The sequence below is a fragment of the Dipteris shenzhenensis genome, chromosome 16 (assembly GCF_047967505.1).
Source record: "Dipteris shenzhenensis isolate YYH24624 ecotype China chromosome 16, Dip_SZ_1.0, whole genome shotgun sequence".
Lineage (NCBI taxonomy): Eukaryota > Viridiplantae > Streptophyta > Polypodiopsida > Gleicheniales > Dipteridaceae > Dipteris > Dipteris shenzhenensis.
This window is the reverse complement of record NC_141611.1, coordinates 33,489,110-33,511,570: the sequence shown is the minus strand read 5'-3', so window position 1 is coordinate 33,511,570 and position 22,461 is coordinate 33,489,110. Positions and strand designations below refer to the sequence as shown.

The 22,461-nt window shown below is 46.1% G+C and overlaps 1 protein-coding gene across 1 annotated transcript; it reads left to right on the top strand.

Moving 5' to 3' along the window:
• Positions 1-3,622: 3,622 nt before the first annotated feature.
• On the top strand, positions 3,623-21,670 carry LOC147892862 (ADP,ATP carrier protein 2, chloroplastic-like). The gene is made up of 6 exons (XM_087386897.1): positions 3,623-4,681; positions 4,899-5,165; positions 5,248-5,394; positions 5,501-5,848; positions 5,937-6,221; positions 20,948-21,670. Exons 1-6 carry the CDS (start codon positions 3,722-3,724, stop codon positions 21,179-21,181), a joined length of 2,241 nt encoding a protein of 746 aa, XP_087243023.1. The 5' UTR covers positions 3,623-3,721; the 3' UTR covers positions 21,182-21,670.
• Positions 21,671-22,461: the final 791 nt, after the last annotated feature.

Genomic DNA, 22,461 nt, shown 5'->3' with positions numbered 1-22,461 from the left:
ATTTCCCTAGATTTGAAGCATTCTACCCGCAGTGATTCAATCAAACTCTGATGAAAAAATGCGTGATTATGCTTCTCTGCTCAACCATAGCCTCCCAACTGAAGATGGAAGTGACAGGGAGCTGGGTGGGTGGGAGGCACTCCAGAGCGGAAATGGGAAGGCGATTTGGGGCTTGAGACATGTGTCACTCCCCTCTTGTAGTGCTCTTACGCTCTCATCTAGCATCGCATCACTTTGAAAAGTAAGGTTATTCATTTTATTGAGCTTACCTTTAGATTTCTAGCTTCTAAGATCGCTAGACGAGTTGTTGTTGATCGTCCTCCCCGATACAACTCTTCGCAGCTTAAGTTGTGTTGGGAGCTCACTCTCCACTCTTTTGCCGCAAATTCAATTTTGCTTAGTCTGTTAAAAACAGACTCTCCTAGAAAGAAACGGCAAGGAAAACTTACAAGAATGCGTTTGGAGAAAGGATATCAATAGAGGATTGTTGCTGGTGGTCCTTTACTATTTCCAAATTCCTCGCCTGGTAAATTTGAAAAGCTATGGGGGCGAACAATGCGAGCGAGAGGTGAGAGAATCAAGGGAGGGAAACTCTTGCTTCATTAAGTGGGAGCCTCATTCTGTGTGATTATGGGGAAGGCTGCTGGCCAAGATTGCCCACATGGCAAGGAATGAGTAGGGAGAAGAAGGAAAGAGCAAGGAGAAAGAGTAACCCTTTGCACACCACGTTGTATAACCTTTGAATTGCACGTGGATCTTTAAAAATAAGTAAATATAAATGACACTTGTCTAAAGAAGGTTGTGCATTCTTTAGCCTAGATTTGGCAAGTGGGGCACTTTGATTCTATTGGTGCAATCTCATTCTCAACATGTGAAACTTTTATTGCACTTATGCATACATCTGAGATTATTAACTTCAAAGAGGTGGTATTCCTTACCATGTCTCTATAATTCTACTGGTTATACCTTAGAGGGGAGGTCTATGTCTTTGAATAAAATAAATTCCCATTTAACATCTGACCTCCTTAGGTTCCAGTTGGAGGCTTGTCATGTTGGGGAAAGCAACCTGTCTTCCTTCCTCTTTGGCATCTTGTTGGCCATTTATCCGAGTACGGGTATTGTAGCATTGTGGGATGTTAGGAATTGTTAGAGTAAGCAAACTGAGGTTAGTTAGGTTAGCTGAGTCATTGTACACACTTTGTCGGCCCAAAATTTTTAATGGGTCTTTACCTTGGGCCTAACCAACCCACTAAATTAGTTTGGTGATGAAAAAAAAAAACATTGGCCTCCTTTGTTTAAAAGGTTAGGTTGAAAAATATTAATTAACAGTGCTTATAGAATTTAAGGGGCTTGAATTAGAATGCAAGATTTAAGAAATAGGTCCCCCCAATTGAAAACTTTAGTACCCTCACCTTCATTCTTTCATCCCTTTCAAATTAAGTGAGGAAGTTTGTTCCTTGGGTATCTATTTTCTATTGGCATTGGGGGATGAACAAAGGGTATTACTAAGGGCTGTATCTTAACCATTTGAGTTGAGCCCATAAGATAGTATGTGTTCTTATTAGTGTGTTTACTCCACCTACTTCTTTCATTAGTTTTCTCCATTATACTTCCCATTCACCTATTATAAAGGATCTTGATCTCAACAAATTATTCCAAGCACATGACTTGGCCTAAGGAGAAACCTAATTGAAGAGCGTTTATTTTTCAATAGACAAATTCGATTGATGAGATAGCTAAGTTTAAATAAACTTGAGGACATATTTGAGAAAGTTTAGATGTTGAATAATAGATGAAAGGAAACTTAGTACACATTAGTATGCCTTTTTGTAAAGAAGATGTGATGTCCACATAATAATTTTAAAATGTAGAAGAATCCAACGTACACCATGCTTCTTTGTTAAAAGAGATAATAACCAAGCATCAATGCATGTGGACACTACCTATTTGTTTGTTAGAAACACATATAGGGCACAATGAGAGAGAGAGAGAGAGAGAGAGAGAGAGAGAGAGAGAGAGAGAGAGAGAGAGAGAGAGAGAGAGAGAGAGAGAGAGAGAGAGAGAGAGGTTTCTCCAAAGATGCTATCTACGATAGGAAAATGAGAGGCAACTTGCTATCAAAGAATGGTGTGCAAAGGATCAAAGTCGATTCATATACAATCACCTAATTATGTCACACCAATTGAGTTGCAAGTGCTAGTTAAAGCAATACAGTAAGGAAGGGGCAATCAATAACCTTAGATAAGTGGGGAAGTGAAGTCCCCAAGGTATAATACTGCTCTTAAGGGGCAATATGAGGCATAGGACTAATGGTATCGACCTAAGGGATAGGATGTATTTGTTGCCCAACAGCCATCCAAAGCCTCTAAGAAGGGCCTTTACCTGCACCAATCTGTTGCAATCCCATATAGCTAGGATCACCGAAGCAACAAGCAACTAGAGAGGAGGGCGTATTGTAAATACCAGTTGGACCCAATATAGAACCTAGTCATAAGACCACGAATCACCACCTCATGCCAATTCTTGAGAAATTATGCGGCGCCATAGCAAATGGTTGATTAATTCAAAAGAGTTCCAACAGAGAGGACAGACAGGTGACACTTGGATGTACTTGGTGATCCTTCCCCTCACCGATTTGGGCTTGACTGGCCTATTAAAATAAGTAGGCATTAAAAAGAAAAGGGATACTATTAGGATGTATTACTAAAGGGGCAAATTTTATGAGTTAGTAAGGGACATCCCATGAGGTGTTGAGTAATATTATACGTGTATCCAACTCTTAAGCACTAGACATCTTTTAAACTAATTACAAATGTTCATTAGTGTTCTTCCCTTGCCTTTTGAAACTTGCATTTCCTCACTTTATTGAAATAGTCATGTTGGGATAATGCTATTTTTAAATATAAAATTGTCAAACATCTCCATTTAAACTCGACTTAGTAGTTCAACTATGCATCTTATCAACTCTTTGGTCAAAAAATGCTTTGGGTGTGTCTTTGACTAAACATTCTTTCTTTCAACCATGCCTTCTTAAAACTTCTTTTGAAAATACATGAGAAAGTCAAATGAATGATACTAATAATTTTTTATAAGATCTTTGAAATCAGAGCAATATAGATTCTACAAAAAGCCGCTAAGAAGTGTAGCTTGGTGAACGAATCTCGTACATGATACTTGCAAAGGCCATAAGTTCTCTAAAGTTGCATGCTTTTGTTTTCAAAAGCAAGTAAAATGATGTTGCATGAACTTTTAGTGATTTTTTGCTATGCAATTTGTAGTATATTCGATTGAAATCCTACAGCTTAAATAATCGGTTGTGACCATGAACTTAGAAGTTTTGTCTTATTGTTATTAATATCATAGGTGTTATGAAATAACTTTTATGTGGTGTGATTTTGATGTGCTTTTGGAGTTTACATAGTGCGCAAACTCGTGAGCTTCATCAATTTCCTTGTATTTAATAGCCATTGACTGTTGGGCATTTGAGTTTCACCAAGTCAGGGAGGGTTGGCTTTTGGCAATTAGGGATTTTAATGTGTGGAGAAAAATAGTTTAAAAAAAAACTTTTTTTTTTTTTTGGGGGGGGGGGGGGGGGGGCGGCTCTTCATCTTCGTCACTTCATCTTTGTCACTTGAGAGCTCTCTGTTTTGTTCCGTGTGTCATCTTCTTCCTCTCTTCAGTTCATTGTTTCCGTTAGGGTTCTACGCCCTCTGGCTCCGCCATGGCTCTCGCTGCCCTAGCAGCACCCTCTCCATTGCCGAGCCCTTCCTCCAATGGCTCCTTGGCTTTCTCTTCCCACAGTTTCAGCCCCAATGCTGCCCTTTTACTTCGACGCTCCAATGGATTTACACGCTCGCTTCATAGACTCTCCGGAGATTGCCCCGGTTTCACCCTCCCCCGCCGCTGGCTTGACTCTGCCCCCGCTCGTCTCCGAGTCGCCTCGCCTCAATCTTGGCACCTTTTCTCACCCCAGATTGCTTGTTTTGACCCCCTTCCCCCTCGTCGCCCTCTGCTCGTTACAGCCGCTGCAGCCACTGGACCCGCTAGCCTCTCCCCTGCACCCTCGCTTCAATCTCGGCACCTTTTCTCACCCCAGATTGCTCGTTTTGACCCCCTTCCCCCTCGTCGCCCTCGGCGCGTTACAGCCGCTGCAGCCACTGGACACGCTAGCCTCTCCCCTGCACCCTCTTCTGGCTCCAGGAAAATTTTGGGCGTTGAAACAACTACTTTGAAGAAGGTCATCCCTCTCGGATTGATGTTCTTCTGCATTCTTTTCAACTACACCATTCTACGAGACACCAAGGATGTTATGGTGGTGACAGCTAAAGGAAGCAGTGCTGAGATTATTCCTTTTCTGAAAACCTGGGTCAATTTGCCTATGGCCATTGGTTTCATGCTTGTTTACACCAAGCTGGCCAACGTGTTGTCTAAGGAGGCTCTGTTTTACTCTTGCATTTTACCCTTTATAGCTTTCTTTGGTGGTTTTGCTTTCCTGCTGTATCCGTTGAAGGAGGTGCTCCATCCAACTGCCCTTGCAGATCATCTTCTCCAGGTCTTGGGTCCAAATTTTATGGGTCCAGTTGCTATACTCCGCATATGGACGTTCTGCCTCTTTTACGTGATGGCTGAATTGTGGGGGAGCGTGGTTGTATCGGTCCTGTTTTGGGGCTTTGCAAATCAGGTACATGGTCTGCAAATATGTCACGTGGTGCGCGATATGAGCTCTCAACACGTCTTTCCAGAAACTAACAAAACATACGAATTATTGAAGGAGCACTATACCATCCTTCCTTATTTTTTTAGATGCTCGGGTATATACGTCAAAAAAATGCTCGGGTATATACGTCGCTGGTGAAATGCTTTATTTTGATGGTTGTGGGCATTCCCTTGTGATGCAGATCACCACGGTGGATGAAGCCAAGCAGTTTTATCCACTTTTTGGGCTTGGGGCCAATATTGCCTTAATTTTCTCTGGTAGAACTGTTAAGTACTTTTCTCAGCTACGAGATAATCTACCCCCTGATGTGGATGGCTGGGGTCTTTCGCTGAAAGGGATGATGAGCTTGGTTGTTGCTTTAGGTCTTGTTATTTGCGGCATACACTGGTGGGTCAACAAGTTTGTTGTGAATGACCCATCATTGCCCAAGGCAGAGGCCAGAAGGAAGGTAAGCTCCTCTTATTGCTAATGATTTTGAACACTTCTGAAGTGACAGGAGAATTAATATCTGCATTGGATCAATTTTGCAGAAGGAGAAGCCCAAGCTGGGCATGGGGGAGAGTCTGAAGTTTTTGTTGAGCTCCAGCTATATTCGTGACCTTGCTACCCTTGTCGTGGCATATGGCATTAGCATCAACCTTGTAGAAGTGACATGGAAATCCAAATTGAAAGCCCAGGTGAATTGATTTGTAGTGAAGATGTTTTAATGTTAGTATGCTCTTTGTGAAGGCAATCGTGTCTTGCAGTTTCTTGGCTAACTAGTTCTCGGGGTTTTCTGTGAAGTTTCCAAGCCCCAATGATTATTCGTCTTTCATGGGAGATTTCTCTTCATACACCGGAATTGCGACTTTCAGCATGATGCTTCTCAGTAGATACATTTTTAGCAAATATGGATGGGGAGTGGCAGCTACTATCACTCCTACGGTTTTACTTGTGACGGGTGTAGCATTTTTTGCATTAATACTATGCAGTGAACCGTTGACCCCCTTCTTGGCAACTTTGGGATTGACTCCCCTGCTTGCGGCAGTCTACGTGGGTGCCATCCAGAATATATTTAGTAAGAGTGCTAAGTACAGTTTATTTGACCCATGCAAAGAGATGGCTTACATTCCCTTGGATGAAGACACAAAGGTATTGTGATTCTCAGCCAAATTTTACTAGGTTTTACAAAATGTATGGGGAACTGTGTTGCTGATACATGCTGTTTTTTCCTGGGCAGGTGAAGGGCAAGGCTGCTATTGATGTTGTGTGCAATCCTTTGGGGAAATCAGGGGGAGCTTTAATTCAGCAATTCCTTATCCTTGGCTTTGGATCACTTGCATCGTCCACACCTTATCTTGGTGGGATCCTCCTTGTTATTGTTTTGGCATGGTTATTTGCTGCCCGCTCTCTAGATAGACAATTTACTCCTCTCATACAAAAGGATTTGAAGGACAAGCTGCTTGAAGGCAAGTTGTCTGCAATTTCCTCGGCAGTATTGGGCAAGTTTAAGCGCAAACCAGAGGTAAGTTTGCCCTTGAGAAACTTTCGCGATAATTCTTTCTATCTTAAATGGTGCGTTGCCCTATCAGCTAGATTTAGATTTAGATGCTTGTTTGGGAGAGACTAAAATGAAATCGTTTAGACTTCACAAGTAGTTGTAGCTTGAATGATGAGATTTGGACTACTTTTTGATTAGCCTTCTCCTTTAGTGCTAGCCTTCGTCATGGCTGAGTTTGCCCTTCACCTCTGGAGTGCCGATAGAAACTCAGAACGAAGACTTTGTATAAATGTATGCTCAAGCATGTGTGGGTATGTGGATTTGTAAGTGTGAGAGCATACTTTTATACTATGGTCTACACCCACTGTTGGACGCTGATGACGTCAGTGAGATGTCATAGTAGCTAGTCCCTGCTATGCGTGATGGAGTTTATGGTTTTCAATCTCATGAGTGACTATCGTGAGATTGAAACTGCACTATGTTGTGTTTTTAGAGGATGAGTTTGGGAATGTTCCTGGATTCATCTAGGTATATGCTTCTGCTGCATTAGCGGACATGCAAATTTCACCTTGTGAAGTTTTCGTCCAAGTTGCGGCTTGCTGGTATCGCGATAATTCTTTCTATCTTAAATGGTGCGTTGCCCTATCAGCTAGATTTAGATTTAGATGCTCATTTGGGAGAGACTAAAATGAAATCGTTTAGACTTCACAAGCAGTTGTAGCTTAAATGAAGAGATTTGGACTACTTTTTGATTAGCCTTCTCCTTTAGTGCTAGCCTTCATCATGGCTGAGTTTGCCCTTCACCTCTGGAGTGCCGACAGAAACTCAGTACGAAGACTTTATATAAATGTATGCTCAAGTATGTGTGGGTGTGTGGATTTGTATGTGTGAGAACATACTTTTATACTATGGTTTACACCCATTGTTGGGCGCTAATGAAGTCAGTGGCGATGTCATAGTAGCTAGTCCTTGCTATGCGTGATGGAGTTTATGGTTTTCAATCTTATGAGTGATTATCGTGAGATTGAAACTGCACTATGTTGTGTTTTTAGAGGATGAGTTTGGGAATTGCCGTATTAGCGGACATCTCTCTGTCTTTCTGTCTCTCTCTTCGATAGAGATGTATTTCCAAAAAACTAGGTTACAAATGGCCACATGGCGGCCGCAGATGTGATATTCAAGCTTTCCCTCCCTAAAAACTCTGAATCATGTTAGCTCGAAGTACCCTCATCATAGATATAGCTGTGTCATTTTGCACCAAATGGACTGGTCGTAAACGAGAGACTTGCCATAATAATAGCCATTGATACGACCTATGTGAGCTTTCATACCAACTTTTGCATAGGTATGAAAACCTTCCTTGTCAATCAGATATGCCACAAACCTGTCCATCTGGAAAAATAAAAAAAACATATATTATGGGTCTTCTAGCGCACGTGGAAGCTTGCCCAAAACCCAATCTTTAACTTTTGTGTTATAGAAGCAGCCTAGCCCGTGTTGGCTGCAAGCCTCTATGCTCCACCACATCAAAGTTGATGTCCCTTGAGATCACTCAAGTTCCATCTTCCCATTTACACCTACCCTTAGCCTATGACCCATACATCTACCATTCGATGCACCTTAATGCACCCTTCCCTTCCTATTGCCCCTAGGACCTAGACACATGTGTGCACATTTTTATTAATAGAATAAGTATCACATGTCCAAATTCGATGCCGTCTGAAGCAATGGCTCCAACTCGACTAGTCCTATCATCGTGAATCTCACGTAGCATTCTTTATTCACCTTGCATTCATCCGCCATCTCTCACACACCTTGCATGTAGGTCGAATTAGAAACAAGTACTCTCACGAGGGTGCTCTTCCCCATTGGAGGCCAATTGGCATTCAAATTTCGCATACATTGCACACATTTGCATTCTTGAGAAGGCTGGTTCTTCACATTTGGTATCAGAGCTTTGACGATCCACCATTGGGACGGAAATAGAAGGAGAGGAGCGAGCACGAGGTAAGGCGCAAGCGTGTGGGACAGAGGCACGAGAAGCAAATGCAACGGAGGGCAAGACTGTTCGAGGGAACCGCATAGACAGACCACATATGAGAAGGCCTGCGCGGGAGAGGGCGGGGCACACGACAGACTTTTGGATGGGCAGCGACACAGGGAGTCAGATTTTATGCGGAGGTCACGGTTTGACGAGCCCTGTGAAAGCAAATCACAAGATCTGGTCCCGCAAACCTTGACAGAAGGCTGACTGCAGATCGTGATATCAACGGAAGGCAGCTTGCAAATCCCCATATGTTTTTTTGCGGAGCAAGCATTGCAATCTTTGGATTCTAGAGTCTCTGAGGCAAGGGCTTTCTCCGATTTTTTGGGTCTTTGGACTGGGAACGGGGTGTCCTAATGGGGTGACCCCCCCTCTGCGAATAGACCCTTAAAACCCTTAAACCATCGGGAAAAGAGACCCCCCCCGTTCTCCCCAACGGAAAGCCCTTAAAACCCTTAAACCGTCGGGAAAAGAGACCCCCCCCGTTCTCCCCAACGGAAAGTCGGATTGGAACAAGATTTTAAGGGGGTGATCCACCTACCAAGTACCCCATATAACGGTATCTAGAGCTCCAATCCACTCAAAATAAGTAGCCCAAATGGAGCACACCAGTTTACAGCAGAAATACAAGAAGAAAAGTCTAAAAGAGAAGGAAGAAGAGGTCATTTGAAGTGGTTTTTCGACACAATCAAAGCGGGAGTCGGATAAGTACCACCAACTTACAACACTTGACTTTTGCTGTAAAATAAACCCCTTTTCTGAAATTACAGCAAGTCATTTTCTCTCTTGTATTACTAAAAGGAAAGAATGAAAGGAGAAGGGATATTTAATAATGAACTTGTCCTTTTTCCTCCACTACCAGAAGGAGATAGGGGGAGAACACCATCACCTCCTCCTGAAGAGGATGAGGGTTACACACGTATTGAGTATGATAACCCACGTATAGAATTGCCTTCGTCTCTCCTTCCAGAGTCTTTTGATAGGGGAGTTTTTCTTCAAAAATGAAGGGAGAAACGAGTTCATCCAAGAGCAAGGTGATGAGTTTATGCCTTTAACTCAAAATCCCGTACACATGGATTATAATCCAAGTGCAAGAGGGAGAGAGAAGTCTCCAGTTGGTAGGCTGGTTTCTCAGCTTAGCCATATGATTGAACAGTCCATTATGACCAAATTTGGGACTAAGAGTGCTGAATTTTGGGGATGAAGATTTAGGAACCCCCTCGAAGAGAGCCAAATTTCAACCTCCAGACAGAATAGACTTCCCAAAGTATGATGGAGCAAGAGAGGTGGATTCAATTCTCAATTGGATTCGCCATTTTGAGCTATATTTTGCCCTTCAAGATAAGATCGACCACGAGAAGCTTGCTCTTGTCACACTACATCTACAGGAGGATGCTTTGATGTGGTGGTCCCAATCACAAACGAGAAAAGAGCCTATTCGTCAATGGTCCAAATTTGTAAGGCAACTTGAGGCCACTTTCATGCCTCTGAAGCTCGAAGAAGAATTGACCTTCTGCTGGGAAAGGTTCAAGCAATTCGATAACAAGAGTAATGCTGAATTTACAGCTAGGTTCTGAAACTCTCTTTAGAGTTACTTGAGAAGAGCAAGGATGATAGAAGGAAGAAGTATATATATATATATATATATATATATATATCAAAGAAAGGAACCTTCTATTAATGCTTGAAAGATTTCATACAAGACAACAGCCCTGAAGGTGCTGAGTATGAAAAAACCGAAAAAGGCTGAAAGGAAGAAAAATCGGCCCGTTCAAGAGAAGCCTAACTCACTGCCTAGGGGATCTTTGGAACTGGGACTATATAGCCAGGGAATCCCTCGTGGAGTGAAGATGTAGAAAACACTTGCAGGTCAAGCCTTGCAGAAATGAGCATGCCTCTCAATAGTCACCCTAGAGCTTGGAGTCCCACGCTCCTAGGTGGACTGTAGAGTGTAAATGATATCCTGCTAGATGAGAACCAAGGTAGCCGAGGGTGGGACCGGTTGCTCTCCCATCATAAGACTGCATACGTGTCATGATCATGAGGGCTCTCATCCAGATCTTGGCTTCGCTACGACAGCTCCATAGGCAGTGCGGGATAGTCTCTAGGACACCATCTGAGTAGCAATGACACTGCCCCTCCACTCGCATAGGCTCCAACCACGGGCCGATTGGCAAGCCTTCGTGGGCTGCCAGCCAAAAGAAGTATGAAATCTTCCTTGGCTGCAAGCTGGACCACAACCGCGTCCGAAACCTGGAGCGAACATCTCGGTGCACTCTCTGGGTCACCCAGTGTCTCTCCCTCGAGGGAGTCCACCTCCACGAGTCCATCTGAAGTCTCCTGCCAATCCGTGTGGTGTAGGAAACGAAAGGCACCTCATCTATCAGAACCACTCCCTTGGGTCCCACGAGACCTCCCTCAGGGGTCTACCCTCCCATAGCTAGAGGCGCCATCTAGAGGCGTACTACTTTGAGATATTGGGAGGATCAATGTGCCACTCCTTCCCCAAGTGTCCTACCACTCTGATCATCTGTCAGTGTATCCCATCAAGACTCCCATCTGTCACGGGGGCGTGAAATTCTAAGTACTTTAATGTACCACAAGACCGTGACAACTTTGGTTTTAAAAGTCCAAGCGTGGGCTTAATAATGTGTAATTAAACGCGGCATGGTGCCTAGCACATAAGCGTAATTAATCCCTAGGCCCAAAGGCATTTCAAGGAATTAAAAGAGTGGTTGTTGGGAAATGATGATGTGGCATTTTAAATGGGCCCCCTAGATGGTCATGTACCTTCAGTGGCCCCCCTAGAGTTCCAGGTGGCTCTAGTGCCTTCTACATGCTCCTTTGCCATTCCTGGATGTTCCTGGGCCTTCTAAACTTCACATGTGTGGTTTTCTCTCTCATCTTCTCCCTTTGTTGAGATTTTGGACTGGTTTTTCAGCCTCCTTGAGCTGAATTCCGTTTTTCTTCATAACTCCTCACCCGTTTGGATTCCTTGACTTTCGTTTGGCCCGATGGCTTCCCCTCTGCCTCCCCTTCGTAGTGATATGCTTTTCCCTCCGTGCGTTTGGTAGAACGGGCAGAGCTGAGCACTTCTTTTGCTGGTCGAATTTGCAAAAGTGGCTTTTTTTGGATCTTTTTGCTTCTACCGCCTCCTGGGCCTCTCCTCTTGCAAAGCTACAGCTTTCTGTTGAAGTGGAACTAAACCTTTAATCACTTCAGCACTTATTTATAGCTCACAAAGCATATATCACAACCATTAACCATTACATGATCACCATTTGGCATTTACCCATTTGTTCACAAACAAAACCACTGAAAAAGGGATGGAGGCTAGAATGCCCTTGCTCAACAGACATAGACAAGTGCACTCGATTCGCCCCAAACACCGTGGCGCCTCTTTCGGTATTTCTTTATATTTCACAGTGAAATGATTACAAGTTGCATGTGGGAGACCTTCCCTGCAACTGAGCACGCAGCCCCAATTCACTAAGCCTTCGCAAGGCTTTCAATTTCAAGCATAGAACACCATCACATAAGTGCAGTTAACCCATAAGCTCAATCCAAAGGCATTCTCTGTTCCGAGTGCAATTCCATTGGCTGTCCAGATCCAATCACACTGCACCCCAGCTGCACTCTCTTTGAGTGGTTTCCAGATGGCATTCACAAAGCTTTTCAAAGCTCCAAAATAAAATCAGCAAAGTAACCAACCAAAGAATGACTCATGTAGCACTGCCTGGGCACCTATGAGCCAAGAAAGAGGCGGCACACGAGGCCAACCAATAGCTTATGGCAAAAAGAAATTGCAATAGCAAAATCACAACTTACCAAGCCCTGAAAACTCGAACCAAGTCCTCAATCGCCAAGAGGACATAGTAGCCAATGCCCAATTGCATTCTCAGCCAAAGAGGAGTGCAAAGGCATGAAGAAAGAGCATTTACAAGAGCCGACCAGCAAGAATTCCACTGAAAAATGCAAAAAGAAGCACTTCTGTCGCGAAGAAGTGGGAGTTCTTGGGCTCAAAAGAAGCGTGCTTCAGAGAGGAATGCATTGAGAATGAGTGATTAGAGGTGGGTTTCACCCATCCATCTCAGGGTCACTTCTAGTGAGGGGTTGAAGTAGGCCTCCAGGTCCTACACGGAAGAAACCGGGGTGCATGCTGCCGCATTGCATCAGAATCCTCAAGGAAACACCAGTATAGGTAAACTGTCCCAACCATTTGCTGTCTCTCCAAATGTGAAGTTCTTCCCCTAGGACTTAGGAATGGCTAAGTCGATCTCACCCATCCGCTGCCTTGCCCCTCTCAGATGCACTAGGGCATCAAGCCTCGCCTCTGTTGGGATAAGTGTGATCAAGGGCTTGCTCTATGGTGCATGTGTGCATCTAGGGGAGTCACATGTGTGTGTGTGTGTGTTGTAGAGGCACATCTAGTGCTATGATGTGTCTAGTGTGTGACCTAAGTTATGATGTAAGCCAAAGGCCCCCACATGGGAGGTTCCTTTGATTTAGGCCAGTCCCACTGATGTAGGGGTTGATTGCCACTGATGTAGGGAAGGTGCCTTTAATCTAGGCCACCTTCTCCCCATTTCTATAAGAGACAGTCACCTCTCTCACAATCAATAGAGAACAACATTGTTGGTTACATCTTGTGCTCTCACTCCTCTTTCAAGATGCATCTATTCTATCCCACGTGTTTCTACAGCCTCTGCCTCCATAGGTAGTTTGCTCCAGCGACTAAAATACCTTGCTGGATCACTGTCCCACTGTGCCCAACTAATGTGAGTCCGTTGCCCAAGCATACGTCCCTCGTGATCTCTGACCTTTGCGAGCCACATAAGGGGCTGGCGCTCGAACTCCTCTTTGCATCTAGGCAGAGCACGGATGAGACCCCCTGCTAGTCTCTGCCAAACCATGTGAAGACTCCTCATCAGGAGGGAGCCCTTGCCCATAAGGGGGGCCTTTGAGAAGATCCATCTATGTGAAGGCTGCCACTGTCTCCCAGTGCGTGGGGTGTTACTCAGAAGCCCTCTCTGTTAGAGGAGTTTCCAAGGCTCGACACCTGGGGTGAGGCCATGAACCACCAACTTGCTTAGAAGGTCCCTGCTCTCCATTTACAGATCAATGATACCCAAGCCTCCCAGTGCTTGCAGCATTATCACCGTCTACCAAGCTACTTAGGCCCTAGTATTACTCGTGCTATTTGAACCCGCCTAGAGGAAGTTCTGTACCAACCGTTGGAGCTGCCCAATGCATCCTTTGTGAAAGCACCAACAGGAGGCAGTGGCAAGGACCTGGTTTGCCACTAAGGTGCGACCTGCAAGGGAGAGTTTGATTGAGCTCCAATAGAGAAGCTTGTGCCGAACACTCTCAAGGACCGGGACAATTTGCTGCTCTACGGTAATGTCAATACCCACCTGGCATCTGAGGTATCTCACTGTCTGGCCCTGCGGTATCCATTTGAAATCAAAGTCACTCCCCCACTCACGGATCTCCTGTGTCTCCTCAAAGCTTGTGAAGAAGCCTATGGATTTCGCCCAGTTGATCTGTGTCCCCGAGGCCTCACAATAGACAGCCAAGGCGCCTCTGACTCTCTCTAGACTCACTGTGGTGTCCTCAACATACAAGGCCGTGTCATTTGCAAACTCCGAGTCAAGGAGCGCCTCCTCCTGCTTGATTGAGAGTCTCGATCCTGTGAGACCCGCCACCTGTGATCTCAAATAGTAGCCTAGAGTCTCTGCTACAAACAAGAAGAGGAAGGGAGCTAGTGGGAAACCCTTGTGAACCAAGCGAGAGAGAGGAAAGCCTCGCTTGTGTGTCCTTCAATAATCATCTGACTAGAGCTCCCTGCATGTAGCGCTGAAACTCCTCTGACCCATCTGTTTGAGAAACCGAATCTTCTCATAGTGCCCTCCAGGAAAGACCACTCCACCCTGTCGTATGCCTTCTCAAAGTCCAAGAGAAGGATGGTCAGTGGCTGTGACTCCTCCCTGGACAAATCCACTGCCTCCCAGAAAGTGAAGATGTTGTCTAGGATGCTGCGCTCTTGGACAAACCCGATCTGTGTGTCATGGATGATGTCGGTAAGATGAGGCCGTAACCGCAAACTCAAGACTTGGGGAGGATCTTGTATGCAGTATCAAGCAGAGTGATCGGCCTCCATTTTCGGATATATCCGACCTATCTCCCCCTTTGGGGATCAAACAGATCCACCCCTTGCACGAGGACTGAGGGAGAAGGCGTGTGTCGAAAATCTCCTGGCAAGCTAAATGGAAAGGGGTGGAGATAATCTCCCAGAAGTTTCGGAAGGTCGGAGTCAAGTCATCCTCCCCCGGACACTTATGGGTCGGGAGAGCCTTGAGGGCTTCCCAGAGCTCCTCATGTGTGAAAGGCTCCTCAAGTCTGCTGTATGTCTCGCGAGATTACTGTCGGAACATGATCCCAAACTAGCTCCTCTCGGGCCACAAGACCAACTGGGGTCATCCTCTCTGTCTGAAAGGTTGGCTATAAAATCCGGTGGTCATGTCAAGAATCTCTTGCGAGTTAGTGTGCATGATGCCTTGCAAGTCCCGAAGAGGTTGTAGATGTATGTTAGATGATTGGGGCCCAGTGGTGTGAAAGAATTGCTTCGTCATCCTGTCCCCTTGGTGTACCCATCGGGCCCGAGAGGAATGGTAGGAGAACTCAGCCCGACGTAGCTTCGTGTCCTGAAGCTCAAGACGAGCGCTCTCCAATCTGTCACTAAGCCACTAAGAAACTGAGTCTTGCTCTCTGAGCCTCTCGATGGAGGCGAGGTCTCTCCTCAAAGCCTGCGCGCGCTCCTGAAGGGTCCTCCTCCGCCTAAGGGCGTGAGCCTGCAATTCCACACTGCTCCTCTGAATCGCATCGGCCACCCACGCAGCCTAGCCCTCACTTGGTGCCATCTTTGAGTGCTCCTAGATCTCTGCCATAACCTGTTGAATCTCCTCGTCCTGCAAGAGGTCCTCTGGACTGCGGACTCCCTTCTGGGGGAGACCTCGGCGGTGCTGATCCAAGTGAAGTACCATTGGAGAGTGGTCGAACATCGTGGTACCTGCCAGAGTCTCGGTAGAGCCGCCTCTGTGAAGTGCCCAGTTTCCAACATAGAAACGGTCTAGTCTCTCAAGTAGTCCATCATGTCTCCTCTGTCCAAAGGAGAAGAGGAGGCTGCCAGGTGTCATGTTGAAATCTGGCTCTCTCCAAGAGTCTCTGCTGCCACTAATCATGAAAATGAACTGCTCCTAGGTGCCACGCTCTGCTGCTACTGGCATCTCAAAGAGGAAGCGTCGCCCTACTTGTCTTCCCCAAACTCCAGGTTGTTAAAGTCCCCTCCAACAATCCATGAGTCTACATTCGGAAGACACTCTTACAGCCTCCTCCAAAAGGTCGGGCGGAGCTTTCTGCACGTTGGGGCATACACGTTCATGATCCCAATCTTGGACTCTCCCGTCCATACTCCCATCCAAACTGCTCGTCCTGGGATGAGCTCACCTTGATTGTAGACCTCTGGAGCCAAAGTCTATGAGATTGAGATGCAGACCCCTCCGCTCTGTCCTACTGCGGGAGACCACTTCTTTGGACCTCTCCCTGGGAGAAGGGGATGGCGTCGTCTGATGTTTGCTGCTGAAACATGTAATCGTGAATCATAAGGATGTCCACTACCCGCTCTACCACTGTCCTCTGCAACTCCTGCCGGAGCATCAGGTACTGTGGTTGACTGCGAACACGGTCGTGGAGCTCGTGTACGTTCCAACTCACTATGGTCTAGCTCATGAGGAGGGGGGAGTTGGGAACAAGGCTTTCTTGTGAGTGGGTGCTTGTCCTAGAAAGACTGCCTTGTGTGATTTTGCCGGGGGTTTGGAGGGTGAGTAGTCAGTGTCTGTGCGGCGTCATACTAGGGTGGATACAGGCTCAATACCGATCTTTCGTGCCCACTTCATCATGAAGGAGGCTTCCACCCTAAACAACTCTGTGCACGTCTGGAGGGGCCAGAAGTGTGCTTGCTCCACCTTTGCCTCCATCGGCAATCTGGTAACTCCTGTTGCCAAACCACACACCGGCTCCTCGTGCGTGAAGCTCAACTGAAAGTTCACTTTGCGCCATGGGCGTACCAAAGATCTAGTGTTTGTGGTCCCATCCACTCGTCCATCATGAGCATAATCTGATTGCCCAAAATAGCATCAAACACCTCTGGGGACCACTTCTCCAGCCCTGTGGAGGCAAACATAAGTCTCCAAACGGGGTGTCTGGCTGAAGGACCACGAGTGTGACATCCAATGGTAGAGGGTACGAGTCCGGAATCTCCAAATAATTCCAGGGTCCTAACCTCCAGAAGTCCCGCGGTAAGGGGTGCCCAGGTTGGAGGTTGGGCGCTGCTGGCCTGGAAGACGATCCTCGTCCCTCAGGATTCCTCTTTGAGCGGACCTGTTGTTGCGATGAGGAAGCAGAAGGGGGCGTTGTCATTCCCTTGCCTGATGGCAGGGGTGTCGAAGTGGAAGAAGCTGCTACTGAAGCGGAGAGGGGGGCGGTGGGAGAGGGAGAGATGGGGGCGCGGGGGACAGAGGGTGGGTGGTGAGAGTGACCATAGAAGGGGGGATTGAGGGGAGGGGAGGGGGCAAGCAGAACCGTGGGGGGGGGGGGAGGGGGAAGTGATGAGGAGGGGGAGGGGGAGGAGGGAAAAGGGCGACCACATGCCCCCCTGTTGATCAGGCTCGTCGGGGCTCTGGATCTGCTCCTCCACAGCCCTCGTCCGGCTAGCGTCTGTTGCTTTTGCCATCGCCCCACCTGGATGTCATCCTGCTTCAACATGTATCCACTTGCTTATTTCTTTTTGTTTTTCAATAGTTTGCTTATTAATAAATGAAATGTTTTCCTACTGTTCAGTTACGGACAATGGGGACTAGTTCTAGCATTTGAGGGTGGACCCCCTTGCTTGGGGTTATGGGCATTAGTGACCCACAAGAGTGATGGCCTCTCTTTGAGAGGGACATCTAGGTCCCACACATGTGGCAGCATGCATGGCAAATGGCAGGGCATGCAGGCTAAGTGTTTGGCCCCAAATCTGGTAGATTTGGGGCAGGTTGTGGGCTGTCCTCTTTGGGACTGCAACCCACCAAAAATCTGGGACAAGTGTCCACCTTCCACTCTAGGCCTAGGGGGGGGGCTGAGCCTATAAAAGAAGGCCTCTTTCCTTCATTCCACACATGAAAATTTCGTCACTTTTCTTCTCCCTCCTTTTGGATGATGCAGCAGAACCTCTCCAGCTCCTTGGGTGCAGCCAGCTTCTCCCCAGGCCATTCTCTCACCTCAGCAGCACTTTCTCTCTCTACAACAGCACTTTCTCTCTCTACAGTTCCAGCCCCTCCTCTCCAAAAATCTGCCCCCTCTCAGCTCTTCTGGAACAGCAGCAGCATCCTCTCTCCTTCACCTAGCCTGGAGCAGCCACAGCCCCTTTCTCTCTCCTGCTGCAGTCTTTCTCTCTCTACTGTTCCAGCCCATTTCCCTTGCAGAAATCTGCCTTTCTGTGCACCTCTGGAACAACAGCAGCTCCTCTCTTACATCTCCTCCCTTGGGATCAGCATTGGCACTCTCTCTCTACAGCTATCACTCCATAAAAGCTTTCTCTCTCTAGCCTACAGGCTGTTTTTCTAAGTTGTTCTCATTCGAGCCCCATTTCCACACTCTTTTCACCCAAGGTAGCTTCAGAGGCATCAAGGACTTCATCTACAAAAGGGTCAAGTCACGAAGGGAGCCTGTATTGTCAAGTTTATCTCATTTACAGCACTATTTCATGTTGTTTCTACTATCTTTCTAGAAACTAGTGCTTGTCTCTAATGTTGGATGTAAGTGGTGATTGTTGCAGGCTTCTGCCTTGTGGATTGGGCAAGCCAAGAGTTGAAACCTGAGCTTGGAGTCCTCCTTTTTGTTGTCTACCTTGTACATATGCTCTTGAGTCTTGTATCTAGGTCCTAGGTTTTCACTGAGTTCATCAGTTTGGAAGGTGCATTGCACCTTGGTCTTGTATCTCCATTTTCAAGAATAAAGTGAGCCTGGATAAGGGGGGGGGGGGGGCGTCTTGGCCCCTCAATCATATTGCATTTTCCAATGATGTGACTTTGTGTTTAAGCTGTATAAGTCTTAATTCCAGCTTAATTGCAAACTCTTAAGTTCAAGTATATGTGTTCCGTTGTCTGAATTGATAGAAAGCACCGAGTAGTTTACACTGGAGCTCCTGGGGCTCTCTACTGCTGCAAGGGTGGGTGTGGAGGCTGAACTTCCGAAGCTGGAGGAACGGCTGGATGGACATGTTATGCATTGCTGCTGTAATTTCTTGTCCCATAGATTTGAGCTGAGGAGTGACCATTTCTTGTACCTTAGTCACAAGCTGTGGTGCAGGAGCTGCAATACTACATTGCTGTAAAACTTCTTGGATCACCTCTCGTTTGCCATTACTATTCATTTTTGAGATTGCCTTCTCTAGAGAAGCAATGCAAGCTTTGCATCCCTAAGTTCTTGTTGTAAGAAGTAAATCTTCTCATGTGGGTCTCCTTTTCTTTGAAATCTGTGATATGCTAAGGCATAGGGGGAAGGTGCTGAAGCCATATCAGCGTAGGACGGCTTCTTGCTAGCTAGAGTCGAGGGGAACAGCTTCGCCTTGGGGAACTCCATCAGAAATGACCTGTGCAAATCTGTCTTGCCCTTTGACTATATCTAACCCCCTAGGCTAGGCCAAGTGCTCAACCTAGCTTGGGGTTTAAGAGCTGAACTGTACGGAAACGGGTTAAAAAGGAGAGAGTACGCGAGATGTTCAGAGAAAATATGTGATTGTACGGAAAGGGTACTTTGGGCTGTATGAGTGTACTTGGGGTTATAGTTGTACGGAGAATGTATGGGAAGGAGGGAGGTATTAACGTCATCAGGAGGCCTTGCAGGCCTTTAAGACAAGGTACAATCCAATGCAAATAAACTCAAATCTTAAACACTTCAAAACTAGTGCTCAAAAAATCCAAATGTGTCTGTTGGGTCGTCTCTCGTAGTGGCGGAGGTTGTGGTTTCCATGATGATTGTATCTGGTGGACCATATCAAGAATGACACCTCGGCTTATGCGGTCCCCTCACAGGAGAGCTGAGATAGGATGAACCTCCATCGTACGTGCTCTGGTCACCCTCTACATCGTGTGTGGTCTTTGTGTCTCTAGCTCAGCCGTTCCGTGTCATCTCTTCCCTCCAGTCCACTTTGCTCTCATGTCTGCTATCTCCTCCTCTATCTATTATGCCATTCAAGGCCGATACCACTGCCTCTTCCGCAACGAATTCAGCTCCCTCCCACACATGCTGCAGTTCTCGGATTAGCGATGCCTAGCCGCTTTCTTACATGAGATGACTCGCCACCGAGATACCTCTCTCCGAGCACGGCGACACGAGCAGCACACACAGCGTGAGGACACCTAGCGGCCTATTACTGAGTTCTTTCAGTCACAGGATACCTCTTCTCAGTCTAGCCGACGACGTCCCATTTTTGATGCCCCCGCCTTCTTCTTCTTTGTATCATCTGGAGGTAGACACATATTTTTTGTATCAGGACTAGACACATAGTCCTTCATAACCTCTTTTTTGTAGAAATGGTTGGTTGGCCCGTTTTGAGACCACCACCGTTATGCTCATTGTATCAGTTATCTTTAGTCTCATAGACCTTCATGGTCTCCCGAAGACTTTAATAAACTTTCTTTCTTTCTTTCTTTCTACTCGGCTTGAATGCATATAAATTTGTGACGTATCGTTGTGCCCATTCTAGCTCTGTCTTTTGTGGCACTGTCTCCTCCTGTTGTCGGATATGGTGCAATAGAGTGTCAGTGGTGCCACATCTCCATTAGATAGAGGCCAACATAGACCTGGTGATGAAAGTGGATCAGCTGGGAGAGTGGCCCAAAACCGTGCCCCTCTTGATAGAGACAGTGGTACTCGTATAGATTGGGGGTACATAAGGAATGCTCTTGGTTAAGCATCAACACCAATGTCAAGGACGAAGAAAACTGTTGGGAGGAAAGACCGCCGGCGGGTTCATCCACCTCCGCCAGTGTGCATAGCTTGCAGATCCGTTGCTCTATAGACGTGCTTGTTGCTCTCCTTGCCTCGATGCTTAGCTGATGGGATGAGACCGTCATTTGTCCAATGGCCATTCTGAATGCATGTGAGACTCATTTGTCCTCTAGGTATTGTAGTCGGATAATCACTCCCTCCTCTGATACTCTCAAGAAAGGGGTGGTGGTAGAACTGGATCTTGGTGGGGAACTCTTTTTTGGGGGGGGGGGGCGGAGGGAGAGAGAGAGAGAGAGAGAGGGAGGGAGGGAGGGAGGGAGGGAGGGGGAGAGCTAACTAGCTGGAGTATGCTGAGAGCTGGGACTCAAACTGAAGCCCGGCGCCGTGGTGGCTCTTCTATGAGCGGCAAAATAATCCTGGATCTCTGTCTGTCAGGTTGTCTCACGTTGTGATGGCAGAGGAGGGCGTGCTATGTAGTTAGTACTTGTTTGGCTAGCTTGTGTGCTAGTCCAAGTACCTTGTTGCGGTGTTCCAAAACTTCTTTTATTTTTGTGGGTGGGAGGGGGGGAGACAAGAAACACAGAGAGAGAGAGAGAGAGAGAGAGAGAGAGAGAGAGATCTTACAAAGGTATATATATATATTTTTTTGCAGGTTACATATCGTTTTGTCAGCGTTCTCAATGAGCAAGGCTTTATTGAAGGTCGATATGTACCCGTAATGGATGGAAAGCCTGTGGCATCGGAGGTTGGGGACTCTGCTGTTAGTGAAGCAAAGTTACCTGAAAGGATTGAAGCTACAAATGATGGAGATGGTTCTGCATTGCAGGAAACCCAGCCCGGTGATGATGCTGCTAGTCTTACTTCTGAACCTGCTCCTGTCAAGTGATCCTTGATTTCTGCACAGGGTTTTACAGGTTTTTTTGTTCATTGGCCTGTCCTGCATCATATTTACACAAGGTGAGATATTCTTGTCTTAAAGTTGTGGTGGGAGTACTGTACTATTTTATTCATTTCACCATGTATTTTTGCATTTGAGTCCTTTAGTCTGCTCACACGCGGAGGTTTCATAGAGAGACCATTGGATCTGATAAGGGCAGATCTGATGTTCAGCTTAGCTCTAATTGTAGATAGGCCTATTTAATCTTGGAATGCCCTTAAGAAAGTGAGGTTTGTCTGTCCAGAAAGCTAATTTGTATGGGCAGAAAACAGTATTATCATAACATTATGAGACATGATGATGACGAAAATGGTGAGTAGGTTAACTACACAATCTTACTAATTGCAGATGTACACATCTTGCATGAAAACATTTTTCCTTTGATTTTGATGAAGACTGGCTTTAAATGCTGAATAAAATCCGTCTTATTAGTACCTCCCTGCTGTTATGCAAGATCATTGTTGTGCAGGCTACCTGAGGTTGTAGACCTTTAGAACACAAGGAATTTTCTTCTTGTAGAGGGAGAGGCACGACTTGACAGCAGGCAAAAAGGACAGAAAAGAGTTTTATGGCAACATGAGAACAGGTGGTCTTTGTGTGTTTTGGGGAAGCATGGATGGGTAATTGAAAATTTGTGTCTAAGCCAAGATAAAGTCTGAACAATCATAAAGGATTTTAAAGTGACTTGATGCCAATCTTAGCTCTTTGATAGTGAATACACAAAAAAGTACTGTTCACAAAACATTCATACACTGTATTTTGGAAAGATTGGGCTTGCATATGTTGTAAAAGGAAAATGTCACTCCATGGTGCTTTTGAATGAACAGTAAAGTTCATCACTAGCAGCTCCGCAAGTACTAAGGAAAGGTTGTAAAGGTCTTGTCTATTTTCATTATACTTATTGGTGCTTTTTATTGGTAAGAACATTTGTGTGTGCGCCCGGGCATGTGTACGCTCCTTTGGGTGCACTTTCACCTTTGAAATAAATATGATCCATGTCACAATACTCTTCAGTATAACTGATCTCAAAGCCTGAATCGCTGCAGAGTGCGAAAGGGCGAGTGAAATAGAGTGTTTTGTATTTCTGCTGCAACCCTTGTGGTTGAGGTGCTTAGGTACTAATAGAATCTAGAGGTTTGCTTGCTGAGCCCAGCCACTGCAGATCACCATCACTCAAGATCACACCTACAAGGTTGTGAAAACAAACCAACCAATGAACGGTCTCGCGA